General features: G+C 33.1%; 3 protein-coding genes across 3 annotated transcripts in view; 2 read left to right on the top strand and 1 right to left on the bottom strand.

Annotated features, from left to right (window-relative positions):
- Positions 1-17,925, bottom strand: part of LOC143068714 (putative tubulin polyglutamylase ttll-15) — a 44,723-nt gene that overhangs the window by 19,485 nt on the left and 7,313 nt on the right. The gene's annotated exons all lie outside the window — the stretch shown is intronic.
- Positions 114-6,019, top strand: LOC143068711 (uncharacterized). Its single transcript, XM_076242973.1, has 2 exons — positions 114-235; positions 4,027-6,019. Exon 2 carries the CDS (start codon positions 4,087-4,089, stop codon positions 5,779-5,781), a length of 1,695 nt encoding a protein of 564 aa, XP_076099088.1. The 5' UTR covers positions 114-235; positions 4,027-4,086; the 3' UTR covers positions 5,782-6,019.
- LOC143068710 (uncharacterized) lies at positions 6,473-10,678 on the top strand. The gene is made up of 3 exons (XM_076242972.1): positions 6,473-7,793; positions 8,521-8,595; positions 9,469-10,678. Exons 1-3 carry the CDS (start codon positions 6,486-6,488, stop codon positions 9,793-9,795), a joined length of 1,710 nt encoding a protein of 569 aa, XP_076099087.1. The 5' UTR covers positions 6,473-6,485; the 3' UTR covers positions 9,796-10,678.

The following is a 17,925-nucleotide window of genomic DNA, read 5'->3' as shown; positions in this document are numbered from 1 at the left end:
TGGCTTAACACTAAGTAATATGATCCAATGAAATTTGATATAGTTCTATAAATAAATTTTTGCTTAACACTAAGTAAACATGAAGGTAGATCAGTTAGTTATTTTCCATAAATAAAATCTTGCTTTACCCAAAAAATCAGTACAAGAGTATAAAGCCTTTTGAAAAGAATCTAGAAAACAAAGATTGTTCATTTCTGGAAAGAACTTCACAAGTATAAGGTCTGAACTGATTAAGGTAAGATACATTCTTCATTTGTACATTTTCCTATCCTGTTCCACATCTGAATTAGATTATGGTATATATCACCTTGATTATGTCACATGAGAGTGCAATAATATTTACTGAAATTTAATCTTCACTAGAAAGTCAGGCAGATATGAGCTGTCTTTTTTCAAACCTAATATAGGAAGGATAATTTATGAATTGTCCTATAATGTTGGCATAAGTTTTCAGTCAAATCTGCTATAAATGACATTTCTTTTCAATCGAAAAACTGCAGTCTTCCTGGGTTACCCTTTTTTTTTGTCCTGCTGTACCAGTTGATACTCATCTTAAAGTTGAATTCAAAGATTGTGAAAGAATTGAATCTCTTGTTTCAATAGAGAACTACAAATGTAACCAGGTGCTCCGCAGGGCGCAGCTTTATACGACCGCAGAGGTCGAACCCTGAACAGTTGGGGCAAGTATGGACAAAACATTCAAGCGTGATACAGCTCTGAATTTGGATTGTGATCAAATTTTTGACATTACATGTTTTTTTTTACACAAAACAAATGTCAAGATTTTACAAATCAATTAAAGATTTCTTCTTCAAACTTTTTAAATCTAAAATTAAATAGTTGACACAGCATAGGTTTCTGACACAGAATGAATGTGGTCTAATGAACTTAAAATATTTTTTTTGCCTTTGAGCAATTCACTATGCTGTTGAATATTAATCCTCTCAAAAAAATGTTTGAAGAAATTTTCTTTTTATTTATGAAATCTGAAATGAGAAAAATTTAACCCCCCCCCCCTTTTTTTTCACATCCCCGTTTCCCTTTTTCCAAAACTGATATCAATTCAAATTTCTAATGGAGTTTGCAACAATAACTACTCTTTTAAATACATCATAATATATTAAAATGTAAAATAAAGTGCTTGTTATCACTGAATGGTAAAGATTGGTTGGTAGTAAAAGTGAATATACATTGTTTATTGTATAAAACAATAAAAAAAACTTCATCAGCAACATTTTATATTGGCAAATTTCCAATGAAGTTATTTACATAAAGTTATTGGCAAATAAAAATAGAAAATGACATCATAGTCATGTCTGGCAAATGTCCAACATACATTATCTAAAAACATTTTAGATAAGATAAGGAAAAAAAGCTTCATCAGCAACATTTTATATTGGCAAATTTCCAATGAAGTTATTTACATAAAGTTATTGGCAAATAAAAATAGAAAATGACATCATAGTCATGTCTGGCAAATTTCCAACATATATTATCAACTTCTATTCTATACAAAGAAAGATAACTCCAATTGAAAATTAATTGCTATTGCACAATATTGTGCAATTAGATATTTCTTGCTATTGTGCAATACTGTGCAATTGAAAATTTCTTGCTATTGCACAATACTTGATATGGAATCCTGATTTGGACCAACTTGAAAACTGGGCCCATAATCAAAAATCAAAGTACATATTTAGATAAAGCATATCAAATAAGCCCAAGAATTTAATTTTTGTTAAAATCAAACTTAGTTTAATTTTGGACCCTTTGGACCTTAATGTAGACCATTTGAAAACTGGACCAAAAATTAAGAATCTACATACACAGTTAGATTTGGCATATCAAAGAACCCATTTATTCAATTTTTGATGAACAAAGTTTAATTTTGGACCCCCATTTGGACCAATTTGAAAACTAGGCCAATAATTAAAAATCTAAGTACATTTCTAAATTCAGCATATCAAACAACCCCCAGGATTCAATTTTTGTTAAAATCAAACTAAGTTTAATTTTGGACCCTTTGGACCTTAATGTAGACCAATTTGAAAACGGGACCAAAAATTAAGAATCTTCATACACAGTTAGATTCGGCATACCAAAGAACCCCAATTATTCAATTTTTGATGAAATCAAACAAAGTTTAATTTGGACCCTTTGGGCCCTTTATTCCTAAACTGTTGGGACCAAAACTCCCAAAATCAATACCAACCTTCCTTTTATGGTCATAAACCTTGTGTTTAAATTTCATAGATTTCTATTTACTTAAACTAAAGTTATTGTGCGAAAACCAAGAATAATGCTTATTTGGGCCCTTTTTTTGCCCCTAATTCCTAAACTGTTGGAACCAAAACTCCCAAAATCAATCCCAACCTTTCTTTTGTGGTCATAAACCTTGTGTCAAAATTTCATAGATTTCTATTAACTTAAACTAAAGTTATAGTGCGAAAACCAAGAAAATGCTTATTTGGGCCCTTTTTGGCCCCTTATTCCTAAAATGTTGGGACCAAAACTCCCAAAATCAATCCCAACCTTCCTTTTGTGGTCATAAACCTTATGTTAAAATTTCATAGATTTCTATTCACTTTTACTAAAGTTAGAGTGCGAAAACTAAAAGTATTCGGACGACGACGACAACGACGACGACGATGACGCAGACGACGCCAACGTGATAGCAATATACGACGAAAAATTTTTCAAATTTTGCGGTCGTATAAAAACCAAGGTAAACAAATATTGTAAATACTGTGAAATTCACATTACAACATGTGATTGCCATATATATGGAACTATTGTGTATAAATAGATAATTAATTCACAATACGTTTTTGTGCAGTGCCTGTACATATAATTTTAATTGGGAATCCCTGTCTACTATTTGGTCCAATCAGCGTAGGGGTTTTCCAGTTGCTGCTGCATGTGATATCTCTTTTACTAATTGCTTTTTTGAGACCATACTAATTAACCAATCAAAATTTACACTGCATTTGAATTAACCAATCAGTGATTAATTAAAAGGGCTTTCGTTTTAGGCACAAGCACATAATTATTCTGAAAGCATGCAATGCTTGCTTTCAGCAGACATTCAAATTTTTCTGGGAAATTATTTATTTATAAAAATCATGAATGGATTTAAGTTTTCAATGTGGAAATGAACCATAGTATATATGAACGGCACAGGCACTTGTCTCAGATTTTTTTTTCCTATATACCTTAATATAACACTTATGTTACGTATATAGGAAATATTTTTCTGAGACAAGTGCTTGTGATGAAATGTTATGAAACTTATACACAATTAAGGCTTATTACCACCAAAAAAAAGATCAAGTTTGAATTTTGATGGCATCATTTTTACCGTTCTAGAGTTATGCCCCTTTACAAATGGAAAAAAGGCTGAAATATTTGTTTGTTCTCGACCTCTGCAGGAAAATCTGGTTTGCTGTCACTTAACAGCCTCTTGTTATTGTTATTCTTGATCTTATGGTTACAGTTAGAGTCAGATTTGTTAACCACAATTCTTTATAATTTTGAAAGATGAAGCAAATGAAATGTTTACCTCAGTAAATATGTTTATCCAAGTCAAATATTCTTTTATTTCAAATGGAATAATGAATCTAATATCGAAACCATTATACCATGATAGTTAAAAATTTATTAATGTAATAATAACTAAATTATTACTAAGTTAGCACTGAATGAATTTAAAGATAAATTTTCAAGTCCTTCTATTGTGGTTTGATATCAACCAAAATAATATACAATGTATATCATATTTGTACAAATCCTTGTTTTTCTAAATCATTACGACTTAAATTCTCCTTCTGTTTATGCATATGAAAGGCATTGACTGGTTACACATTAGTTCAGATAAAATCAGTACTAATCTGTGAATGAAAACTATATAACTTCCATTTGTAAACAAATATTGATTCATGTTAAATTTTTTTACCATTTTGGGGGTAAAACAACTGCCTTTTACATGTTCAAATAAAAATTAACAAATTTGTCCTCATTTCATTTCAGAAGAATGAACTACTTGACCTATGAGTTTAAACCACCTTAAAATTCACACAAGCTGATCATATGGCTTATGACATCATAATGAATTTCGATTTTGATAACGTAGGTCTCTTTAGTGTACGTCGTTGTCCTTATTGTATGTACAAAAAATATGAAGAAAATATTTTATATCAATATCAGAATCCATGGGATGGCTTATCTTCTAGAAAAGAAAAACTTACATCATATTGTGTTCAATGTTACTGGGATATGTACTGTTATATAAATGACAATCTAGGCTGTAAAGAGTTTTTTCAAAAGAATGGAAATGTTTTAGTATCAGATATTGAAGGAGTGTTAACAAATCATCGTTGGAAATTTATCATGCATCCGAGATTGCAACTGATTTTCGGCAAACTTCTGCTGTGTCTTTTAAATTTGAACATATGTAAAACAGAAAACTCTATAATCCTTCAAAAAAGTAGTGGATCATCAGCTTCTTCATCAGTTGTCTCAGTAGCTGATAAATCAACAAACTGCTCATTCACAGCAAACGAAGTAAGAAGTTTACTTCAAAATGTATTATCAGCTCTCTCTGAATATGATATTTGTATAGTATTCAACAACTATCTTGAACAAATGTATGCAATGAAATCAGAAATAACAGAAGAAGTCTTTTGTTTTTTAGTTGCACAGATTGAAAAATTGGTTGATGGGGAAAAAATCAAATTGAAACTTATATCCTGGAAAATACTGCATAGTCTTTTTAACCTTTATCATCAGGAATCACCAAATTATCCAGATCATACTAAAATATTGCGGACTAATTTGTTAGCCGACATTCTCATTAAGTTTTCAACAAACCAGATAGATGAAGCTTTCTATCTTTATCTTGAAAAATCATGTGTTTCAGATCCCAATATCATGTTAGAACTTGTGAAGACTTTTCTTGATATAAGCATTAATCCTAAAATTTCAAAACACAAAAAATCGATCATTGAAGGCAAAATAAAACCAATTTTCATTTCCCATGATAAATGTAAAACAGCTTTGCCACCAACTACTGAATTAACTGATTCCACTGAGAAAAAAATGGACCATAAGAGAATAATTGATATTTGTATTAGTGTTGTTAAAACTGAAAGTAAATTTGACATTAACATCCCAAAGTATGAAAACATTTTTTGGACTGAAAAAAAGGCAATAGAAATCGAAGTTGAAATGATAAAGAGGTCACAAGAAACTGAAACTTTAGTTCTTCTCATGCTTTTACTCATCACAATAACCTCTACTGGACATCACAAGTCAGCCAAACTGAAGAAATATCTGTCTCTCAAATATGAATATGCTACGGCAAGTCTGTACCTCCTATGGTGTTCAGGAGATATTGAAGTTCATCCTGGACCATCTCTGAACAAAAAGACACTTGCTAATGATTCAGCTATACAGAGAAGATGGATTCAAAATATAAGTCCCAAGATCCTCGTTTTATTACGAGAACATGAACAGTCAAAATCCAACCCAACAAAAAAAGTAAGACATGAAAGGGAGAACAGAGAGTATTTCAAAGCTTTGTTAAAAAAATGTGAAGAAGAAAAAGTGAATGTACCAAAGATGTACCTAGCTGAAACAAGTGAAACTGCGAGCTACTGCTCACTGATGATACCCCCGCCGCAAGTGGATAATATTAATAGTGTAAAAATATGCAAGTGTTCGGTAAACAGGAAGTTGTCGAGTGATGAATCTGAAAATGCATCACACGGTATAGCTGACTTATAAAAATCCTGAAACCAAATTTCAGAAATCCTTGTATTGTAGTTCCTGAGAAAAATGTGACGAAAATTTTTTACTTGGTTATCATGTGTAAAATCATACAAGTGTTCGGTAAACAGGAAGTTGTCGAGTGATGAATCTGAAAACGCATCACACGGTATAGCTGACTTATATAAATCCTGAAACCAAATTTCAGAAATCCTTGTATTGTAGTTCCTGAGAAAAATGTGACGAAAATTTTCAACTTGGCTATCATGTGTAAAATCATACAAGTGTTCGGTAAACAGGAAGTTGTCAAGTGATGAATCTGAAAACGCATCACACGGTATAGCTGACTTATATAAATCCTGAAACCAAATTTCAGAAATCCTTGTATTGTAGTTCCTGAGAAAAATGTGACGAAAATTTTCAACTTGGCTATCATGTGTAAAATCAGACAAGTGTTCGGTAAACAGGAAGTTGTCAAGTGATGAATCTGAAAACGCATCACACGGTATGGCTGACATATATAAATGTTGATACCAAATTACAGAAAGGGTGGATGTGTAGTTCCTGAGAAAAATGTGACGAAAGTTTCATGGGACGGACTGACTGACGGACTGACGGACTGACGGACTGATGGACGGACGGACGGACGGACTGACAGACAGAGGTAAAACAGTATACCCCCCCTTTTTTAAAGCGGGGGTATAATAAATGCTTGGGAAACCATGAAATATAAGCTTTTACATAAATTATTTGTATATCGATGTGAATTTGAGACAATTATAACATCACTCAAAGATTTTCTTACTTATGGAGGCAGAAACAGTGATCTCACTAATATCAATGTAAGTTTAATAACTGATCTGAAAACAAATGAAATTGCAACAGACCTTGGGAAAGATCAGAGGCCCACAAAGCAATCCCAACTGATAGTATACATCATACGGTTTATTGCTGGTATTTCAATCAAATGTGCACATGGAAAGAACACTGATGCAAAATGCGATGGACTTTGGGACCAACCTTTAGAAAACTGGCCAACAGATATCATACTTTTTGATCCAAACAACAGAGGGAAATATAGTAAGAAATCTCCTGGAAAACTCACATCTGATCAAGAACTGGTTGATATTCTAACAGATCTCCCTCAGGTTACCATCCCTCAGAAATACACTGAAATAGTGGATGCCTATAAGCTCATGAGGAAAAGCCATACCAAGCAGCACAAATTAGAACTTTGTAGTACTTTTAAAAGGATTGTAAGCTTAGAAAAACTTGATTTTGCACTCAAAAATCTCAGTGAGACTAGAATATTAACATATGAAATACATGAAATTCTTACAAAATGGTGGACAACTGGAGCTGTTGAAACTGGAGATGACCAAACACAGTCACTAAAAAATATGGATGATGCTAAGAAAAAAGAACGACCACATATCTCAATAAATATAAGCACAAAATCTATAACTCTTACTGTAGAACCAAGTAGTCCAAATAGTTCACAAGTAAGTTATGACTTTCCATTCAAAGATGAACTTGTTCCTCTTACGACCATGGCTACTTCTGTTAGTCAAACTACAATACAAAAACCCTTAAGTGATTCTTACCAAAAGGTCACTGCAAAGACATACTTGACAGTTTCACCAAAACCAGATGCAGACAATCAAACTACTAGTAATTCAATCACCATTCCCACAGAGGCAATGGCAGTTTTGAATAAATATTTTCCTTGCGAACTTTATCCCAACAGCCAGGCAATATTGGAAAGCCCCACATTATGTTCTCTTAATCAATCATGTATCAATTCAGATGACATCAGTAGTGCCACAAAAGACTCTCATAATCTTGATTTTAACAAGCAAGTCTCCCCAACAAGTGATATGGGTTCATCTGATTCAAAATCTTCAGTCAATTCAGAGTCTAGAAATGACAAAGTGGACCAAAACATCATTTCAAATGGAAGTCAAGTGTTATTGATTAATTCAGACTACAGTTCAGATAGCAGTTGCAATTATCTTTCAACTAACATGAAGGTAGGAATTGTTTGAATATGGTATGTATAGCTAACTGCTTTTAGTTCTCAAATTCTTTAAAGTTTTGAGATTATTTGCTTTATGCATACATAATATAAGTATTTCATTCTTTTTGATTTTGATTTTTTTCCTTTTTTGAAGAATATTTATGTTTAAGGATTAATATTGATAAAATAAAATACTGATATGTAAAGATTATCGGGATTTCTACACATTGATATCGTAAAATATCAGCCGCGACCCACATTATGAAACTTTTTGACGAGTGATCGTAGCGAACGAGCTAAAAAGTTTCACATTGTGTCGAGCGGTTGATATTTAACGAAATCTATACGAAGAAAACCTGATTATCTTTTTATCGTTCTATTACTGGTCTTTTCTTTCTCCCTAAGACAGTTTTACGCTTGACGAAAAAGCAAGCTTGATAACGTCTCCTCTAGTATTGTGACTTCGCTGATAACTTCTCCTCTCACATTGTGACATCGCTGATAATGCCTGGTCTCGTTTTGTCTTGATACGAGAATTACGGAGCGACAGAGCAGGGTGATATTGGCGTAGGGAAGGACAATAAATATTAATATTTAGTTCTATTTTGACTTTTAAAAGAAGATTTCATTCAAAGAAATATTTTGTTATTCTTAATTATTTGATACCTTTTTGTCAATATGACAGAAATAAAATGTTAACCTTTTACAAAATCCAATAACAAACTTATTACAATTATCAGAAAAGAAAATGCACAGAAGAGGAGAAAAAGGAGATGAACAAAAGAAGAAAAACTTCTCCAAAGCAAGACAAAGAGGTACATACCATTTTTAAATAAAAAACTTAAGTTAATTTTTTTTGTACAAGTATACAACAGACAAACAATTGATAGAAGTAATTTGTTTTATACTGCAACTATGGATTTCCAAAATATAGTGACAGAGCTATATTTTGTGCAATGTCAATTTCATCATGGATCACTTTTTCTACCATCAGTCTTATTGCCAGATTTACTAAGGGATGATAATAAGTTTAAAATTAAATTTTCAATTTAAATAGCTATCAATGTATTAATTTAAGTTGCAGTATAAAAACAATATTAGGTCAATGTCAGAAAAATATAAACTTTTTTGTAATCAGCACAAAACTGGGAATTGGATCAGTAGAACCTCGCCCTTCCCCAGTTTCTCAGCCTCATACAAAAAAATATTATATTTTTCTTACATTGACCTTATATTGTATATAAATACAGATTTTGCATCAACCATACAAAAGAGGATACAAAAAAAGGACATTACAACTTACAACTTGACAATTAAAAATTTTACATTGGAAAACTGTTTAAAAGTTATCAGAAACAAAAATGAATAAAACACCTGGTGACTCTGTAGTACAGTAGAATCCCTAAGTTATATACTTACACATGCAGGTTAACAGCAAACACACAACTGAGCAATTTACAGATTTTGTAACAATTATACAGCCATGCATAGAAACAAGAAAATTACTCAATTGAGAAGCCTACTTTTCATCAAAACTATTTTTTACCAGAAACAGAGACATATAATACAATATTGTATTATATATGTCTCTGTCAGAAATCATCTTGTATTAAATATTACTAAAATAGAAATAAAAAGACAGGTTAATTTTAACTTTTTAAACAATATAATGAGTTTTCTGCTTACAGCAAACAGAGACCAACCACCAAAAGACATCTGTTGCAACGTCAACTATATTGGATAAAAACACGGATGTTTTTATGGAAGAGTTTAACATTGAACTAGATTCATTTGAATTGAATGATAGCTATTTATATGATGATAAAAACCAACATAACAGTGACAAAGCAGGAAGTCTAATAAAAGATTGTTCACAAATTTCATATGAGAATACAAATGCCAGTGCTAATTACAAAACAGAATTTAGTACTGAACTTGATAAATTTTTACAAGACATGATTAATGGTGATGGTAAAAAAATGTCACAAATGAACTCATATTTATCTGATGTGTAAACTTTCTTTTTGCTTCATTATAAATGCATACTTTCTTTTAGATTATTGATAATTTAATTGTCTTTCCCGGAATATATTTTATCTATTTCTTTCACTCCATAATTTTTGAGTCAATTTTAAGAATCAAATTTTGTCCTGAATTTTTAAAGGAGTAGGTTCAGTAAGACCCCTTTTTGGCCCCAAAATATAGCAGTCTTGCAAAAATGTGAAAATGTAATCTTTTAGCTATTTACAGGAAAGTAGAATGCTTCTGCTAAATAAATATGGGCTGTTTTTGACAATACAATGCACATATATCGGGTATAAGAATCATTAAGTCATGCTAAATTGAGAAATCTTCACAATTTGAGCATTTTAGTTAAATTTTAGACGGTTTCCGTCTTAATTGAAAGTGGCCGCATTCGTGTTCATTCATAATATTGAAATGTAATTTGTATTTGATGATAATACATAACATATATAAAGGTTGAGGATGAACACGGATGCGGCCACTTTCATTTTTGACAAAAACCATCTGAAAAGTGATGTTTTTGGGCATATTTGATGGATTTTTCATATTTAAGCTTGAATTGGAGCGTTTTTAATGACTAAATCAGTTAAAATCTTTCACATAAACTAATTGAATCAATTGAAATAGACACTTAAGTGTTTAAAAAGTGTCCAAAATCTTTCGTAAGATGAACCTGAAATTTAAGGCCAAAATCTGCCCTTACCGGACCTGCTCCTTTCTGTTCAACTTTATCACATTCCTTTTAAGAACATTTTTTTTCTTTTTAACTTCTTTTATCAGACTGTCATGTATACTGATAATCAAAAAAAGATTGTGATGCTTTTATTATTGATAGATAGCAATAAGATATAATCATATAAGTGTTGCTCTGTTATCTTTCACCCTTATTTTATATCTCTTAAAAATTTCAATGTATGAATATGATTTAAATACACTGTGTCTGTATATAATGTTAACATGATTGTGCAATTTAATTTGTATTAAAATTTTCAATACATGATAATTCAACATGATGCCATTGTCTAATTTGAACTTTTCTAATCTCATTCTATTGTCATTTAACTCTGTCCAAACATTAAACCAAATAATTTGAGAAAAAAAACCACAATTGTTCTTTTGTTCTCTGTCAGGTATAAAACAAAAAGATTTTATGAAGAAATATTGCTTGAAAATTAACATGTACAATTTCATACCAAAAATTTGGGAATAAAATTCTTTACAATCACTTGCAGAGTAATGATGAACATAAGACTTTACATCTTTTATCAAGATCAAAACTGCAGATCTGTTCACACAAAATAAATATTATGAACATGAGTCAAGATTGTTTTTTGTAACTAGTATTTCTTGAGAAAATGGTGCCAGACCATTAAATTGATTTGTAGACATTTTTCAAGTTGAAAAGATAACTTAGAATGTAAAGTTTCATTTACACTGGGATTTATTCATTATTTTTGTATATCATATATACTACCTTCAATAAGGCAATCCGATTTAGTAAGCTCCTGTATCCACCTGGTTCAAAATTTAATCAAAATTTTATATTTATCAACAATAATAATGTGGAGTAAACTCCAAAGACAGCAACCCCAGTACAAAAGTAATCAAAAGATACCATTGTGTCTACAGGGAAAATACAGTATTAAAATAGAAACAAGTATCCACACAATATGTCAAGATTTTTTTTGGCTGGAGTCTACAACAGTTGTGAATACTTTCTGCCTTTACCAAGTCAGCCTATCTGGACCATATGTTGTTTATTGCTGTTTGTCTCAAATGATTTAAAATAGATGTGGTATGAGTGCCAATGAGACAACTCTCCATCTAAGTAACAATGTATAACTATTCACTAATTATTGGTCAAAGTATGGTCTTCAACACAAAGCCTTGCCTTACATCCAACAGCAATAAATGGGCCAAACATAACTTATGTTTAACAATTTCGAACAAGAAAACCAAGGGTCTAATTTACTGTAAAAGCAGATATTTTCGTGGAGGATTTAATTTCGTTTATTTCTTGGAAAGAATATATCCACGAAATTAAAACCCCCACGAAAATTTAGCTTCCATATAAAACCACTTCCAGTTTAAGGAAACCATGAAATTAAATCCCCATGAAATCTTACAGAGAGACAAAACCACGAAATTTTAACCCCACGAAAATTAATGTTTCTACAGTATATAAAAAACATGAAACAATTAATAACAACATCAACAAACATCTACAACTGAACAACAGGCACCTGATTTAGGATAGGTGCATACAAATGCAGCAGGTTTTAATGTTTAACAGGCGCTAACCTTCACCTTAACATGAAACAGTAGTGATTTTTTCCCCTAAGAAGTGAAGTATTGGTCATTGGTGTTGTCCATTGTTCTGTCTTGTATATTTGGTAATTCTTGTTATCCATGTTATGCATTATAAACAAACAGTAAACTTTTGAAACTAAAAATTTAGGAATTCAAACTCCCATGAAATCCTAAAGTCATAACTGGTGTTATATTTAACATAATAAGGTAATTGATAATATTCTACTTGTTATGCTGTCCAGTCATCAAAGCCAATAATGAATCAAATACAGCAGCTGTCAAAATCAGCAAAAGAACATGATGTATCTTTGTTGAAGCAAACTGCTCAACAATTACTTCTTATAAAGACTTGCTTTTGTTGCTGAAAGGACCAAACAAGAGTGCATACACTGAAATGTCTCGCCTTCTTTACTAATTATTGATATTATGTTGATAGTCCTGAATATAAAGTTTTATTACATCTGTCACATAAACTTAACATTAACCAAGAAAACTAAACATTGACCAATAAAACAAGAAAATGAGGTCAAGGTCAGATGAACCATGCCAGGCAGGCATGTACAGCTAACAATTCTTCTATACAACAAATATAGTTGACCTATTTCATATAGTTTAAGAAAAACGGACCAAAACACAAAAATTTAACACTGAGCAATGCACAATGAAAATGAGGTCAAGGTCAGATGACACCTGCCAGCTAGACTTGTACACCTTACAATCGTTCCATACACCAAATATAGAAGACCTATTGCATACAGTATAAGAATATAGACCAAAACACAAAAACTTAACTAACCACTGAACCATGAAAATGAGGTCAAGGTCAGATGACATCTGCGAGTTGGACATGTATACCTTACAGTCCTTCCACACACCAAATATACAAAACATATTGCTTATAGTATCTGATATATGAACTTGACCACCAAAACTTAACCTTGTTCACTGATCCATGAAATGAGGTTGAGGTCAAGTGAAAACTGTCTAAAGAGCATGAGGACCTTGCAAGGTACACACATACCAAATATAGTTATCCTATTACTTATAATAAGAGAGAATTTAACATTACAAAAAACATTACTTTTTTTCAAGTAGTCACTGAACCATGAAAATGAGGTCAAGGACATTGGACATGTGACTGACGGAAACTTGGTAACATGAGGCATCAATATGGTACAAAGTATGAAGCATCCAAGTCTTCCACCTCCTAAAATAAAAAGCTTTTACAGTAAGAAGTTAGCTAACGCCCCGCCTGCCGCCCTAGCCGCCGGATCACTATCACTATGTCGAGCTTTCTGTGACAAAAGTCGCATGCTTGACAAAAATTGAGGCCTCAAAAGTAATCAACTACTAACAGTGTACATGTTTAATGAAATCCGTCAAAGTGAACTTCCAGTCCATATGAAGACAAAATTTTGAGGTACTTATTCAAATATATTTCAACTGTCTGATATATAAAATAAACAATTCACAAATGCTTCATGAAAACTGCTGAAAGCATTTTTGAGTTATTGTCTGAAAATTTGAAAATCTCCTTTTTTATACGACCACAAAAATAAAAAAATGTTTAGTCGTATATTGGTATAATGTTGTCATTGTTGTTGTCGTCCGGTGTTGTCCTCGTTATCAGCGTCATCCAAAGACAGATGGTTTCCAGATAATAACATCAGTATAAGTAAATAGAAATCAATAAAACTTTAGCTCAAGGTTTATATCCATTAAAGGAAGGTTGGGATTTAAATTTTGGGTTAAGTGTATGAATCTCTGAAATTATACCACAAGTTCCATATGACAAAGACATATAATAATTCCGTACATGAAAATCCTTCATTGAGTGACGTGCAACGATTTAATTATTTAAAATCGCAACTTTATGGAGAAGCTAGCCAGTGTATTTCGGGAATGCAAATGACTAATACAAACTATAATCAAGCAATACAAATTCTACACGAGAGATTTGGCCAACAACACAAAATAGTAAACGCATACATGCAAAATTTGCTAAATTTGCCTGCACCAACGCCCGGAATTAGGGGACTGAAATCGTTCAGTGACACAATAGAAAGTAATATACCTGAATTAGAAGGAATGGGTCGATATCAGGAATTGTACGGAAGCCTATTAATACCACTAATACTCAACAAGCTTCCATGTTTTGTCAGACAAAACATTACTCGAGAGCACGGTAATGATGATTGGGATATTTCAAGTTTACGCAAAGCAATAAAGAAAGAAATTTGTATCCAAGAGGCCGCTAACGCCAATCCTATTGAAACCGATATTATCCCCACCGCATCGTTCGTGACAGAAACTACAAATAAAAGATGGAAGTCAACAGGGTCTAAAGATAGTAACAACAATAGTTTCGTTAAGACTAAAAGGCCGTGTTTGTTTTGTCAAAACCCGCATCACCCAAATGAATGTACAAAGATCACCGATATAAACGCCCGCACCCAAATCGTAAAGGAAAAACGAGTTTGCTTTAACTGTTTCGGTAATCACAAGGTTTCAGAATGCAAGTCAAAATACAGTTGCCGAAATTGCAGTAAGAAACATCACAGTAGCATCTGCCGTAATAGTTTACTAAATGAAAACTCCACTTCAAATGAAAATAAAGCCGTAACAAAACCGGTCAACGAAGAACTACAAAGTACCACTGAAACAAAGAGCGCCGCTATGCATTCTGCAGTTACAGCACATACCGAAATTCTATTGAAAACCGCCGTAGCGCCCGTATGGTACCATGATGAAAGTGTTATGACTAACATTCTACTCGATGAAGGCGCCCAGAATTCATTTATTTCTCAAGAACTAGTAGAGAAACTCCATATCAAACCAACTGGTATAGTAAGCATGCAAATTTCTGCATTTGGCGGGAAAGAAGGTGATGTACGCAACCTGGAGAAAGCAACATTATCCATTGAGACCGAAAGAAAAGAAAGAATTCCAATGGAAGTAATTATTGTTCCAAAAATTGCCGCACCGATACATATGAAGAAACAGGTAAACATTAACAGCTTGCCCTATTTACGAGGATTACAACTTGCCCACCCAGTCACACAGGATGAAAATTTTTCCATTTCACTTCTCGTTGGAGCAGACTACTACTGGTCTTTAGTACAAGATGAAATTATTCGAGGTGACGCACCAACAGCTGTTAAAACTAAAATAGGCTATTTGCTATCAGGACCACTGAACACAGATATCAACACTCAACAATGGAACTCTACGATGATGAATGTCTTAGTTGCTCACAAACCCGAGGAGTGCGATTTACAGAAATTTTGGGAAATTGAGTCGAGCGGATTAGAGGCGGATTCTGATGAAAACACAAAAAATGTACAAAACCTAATGCTTGAGTACCAAAACTCTAGCATAACATTTAAGGAAAATAAATATGTCGCAAAACTACCATGGAAACAAGATCATCCCGAGTTACCCACTAATGAATATATAGCAAGAAGGAGGACCCAGAATGTTATAGATAGGTTGGCTAAAGATCCGGATATGTTAAATCTATACGACAAGATTATCAAAGAACAGGAGATGAAAGACTTCATAGAAAAGGTACCCATTACAGAAATAGATCGCGAGCATGGAAGAATCCACTACATACCACACCATCCCGTTAAGAAAGATTCAAACACGACCCCTATTAGGATTGTATATGACTGCAGTTGCCATGGAAATCCAGATTTACCCAGCCTTAATGACTGCCTATCTTCAGCACCACCTATTTTGAATAAATTGACAACCATTCTTACAAGATTTAGATTAGGAAAATATGGCATCACAACGGACATAGAAAAAGCATTTTTACAAGTAAGACTTGATAATGATGACCGAGACGCCACACGTTTCTTTTGGTTGTCCGATTCAACTGACCCAACAAGTGAGTTGATTATGTACAGATTCAAAGTTGTTCTTTTTGGAGCAACGTGTTCGCCGTTTATTTTAAACGCAACATTACTGAAACATTTATCCATGAATCAGAGCAAAGTAGCAACAATTCTACAAGAAGATCTATATGTTGACAATGTACTATCTAGCATGAACTCAGAAGAAGCCGCAATTAAATACTTCAATGAATCCAGAGAACTGCTAAAACAGGGAGGCTTCAATTTACGGTCATGGATGTCCAACAGCGACAAACTCAGAGATTTTGCTCTATCGGAAAAAGTACTGGATTCAGACAAGGAGACAAAAATATTGGGAATGCGCTGGGATGCAGAATCAGATACACTCAGCTTTGCCGAAACAAAACAACTAAAGATGGACACACAGTTGACAAAACGTGAACTTTGAGACAGTCTTCCGCTATATATGACCCGTTAGGACTACTCGGACCGATAACAATTAGAGCAAAAACACTTATTCAAGAACTTTGGAAAAAAGGATATGCATGGGACGAGACACTACCAAAAGAAATTGAAAACGAATGGACCGATGTGAAGAATGACATCTTACAGATAACTACGAAACTTAAAATACAGAGATACTATTTTGCAAACCATGACGAGGAAACCAGCGACTCTACTCTACACATTTTTGTTGATGCAAGTCAGAAAGCATACAGAGCTTCAGTTTACTTGAGTAAAGGCACAGAGTCAACACTTGTTATCGCAAAGAACCGTGTTGCACGGTTAAAATTAATAACTCTACCAAAATTAGAATTAATGGCTGCAGTGATCGGAGCACGACTCTCAAAAGATGTAATAAAAAACTTAGGAATTAAAAGGGCAGTATTTTGGAGCAATAGCCAAATAGTTCTACATTGGCTCACCTCATCGAAATCGTTAAACAAGTTTGTAAAAAATCGTGTTAGTGAAATTAAAGAACTAAGTGAAACTCATGAATGGAAATATGTACCCACAGAAATGAACCCAGCTGACTTACAAACACGTGGATTGACTGCATCGCAATTTGAAGATTCGACATTATGGATGAATGGACCCCAGTGGTTAACGGACGAGTGTAAATGACCTACGTGGACAGGACATGTGGAAATAAGCACTCAGCTATATAATATCACCGGACCAAAGACACACAGAAGTGACGATAAAATACCAAGTGATCCGCAGCGAATATCACAAATCATAGACATGAACAGGTATTCTGATCTAAATAGACTTTTAACTGTAACTGGATACGTCCTGAAATTCGTTAAGAACTGCCAGAAAAAACGTCCATATCGACTACGGAGTTCACAAGGTGACAGGAACCTAAGAACAAGTCTAACAAAAGAGGAAATTTCATTAGCTATGAATTTATGGATCAAAGATACACAGCAAGACAGGTTCTTGAAAGAGCTAGAACATATTTCGTTAAACCCGAAAGTTAAATCACTACCGCTTGTACAACAGTTACGTTTATATTTGGATGAAAATGGAATCATACGATGTAAAGGCAGAATACAAAATTCATCTATAGAAGAAAACGCGAAGTTTCCTATTTTACTACCAAAGAACCACAAACTTACAGATTTTGTCATTATGGACGCACATCTAAGAAATCTACATACAGGAGTCGGTCAGGCAATAACACATATAAGGCAATCTTACTGGATACCAGCAATTCGACAATGTGTGAACAGTGTCTTACGTAAATGCATACAGTGCCAAAAAATAATTGGTAAACCGTATAACAGCCCGGAACCACCACCACTACCAAAGGATCGAGTAAAAGACACCATACCATTTTGCACAACTGGGATAGATTTTGCCGGACCTCTACACATCAAGGATACATCAACACAACCGCGTAAGGTATATATATGTTTATTCACATGTGCATGTATACGAGCTATACAT

Source organism: Mytilus galloprovincialis, chromosome 3 (assembly GCF_965363235.1).
Source record: "Mytilus galloprovincialis chromosome 3, xbMytGall1.hap1.1, whole genome shotgun sequence".
NCBI classification, from domain to species: Eukaryota; Metazoa; Mollusca; class Bivalvia; order Mytilida; family Mytilidae; genus Mytilus; species Mytilus galloprovincialis.
Note: the sequence above shows the minus strand (reverse complement) of the source record. Positions and strands in the feature narration are given on the sequence as shown.

Excerpts from the sequence above, each read along its gene's own strand:
- LOC143068711 (XM_076242973.1), top strand. The coding sequence starts at position 4,087 with ATGGCTTATGACATCATAATGAATTTCGATTTTGATAACGTAGGTCTC.
- LOC143068710 (XM_076242972.1), top strand. The coding sequence starts at position 6,486 with ATGAAATATAAGCTTTTACATAAATTATTTGTATATCGATGTGAATTT. Across the intron at positions 7,794-8,520 it reads ATCTTTCAACTAACATGAAG|AAAAGAAAATGCACAGAAGA; the intron begins GTAGGAATTGTT and ends TACAATTATCAG. Across the intron at positions 8,596-9,468 it reads CTCCAAAGCAAGACAAAGAG|CAAACAGAGACCAACCACCA; the intron begins GTACATACCATT and ends TTCTGCTTACAG.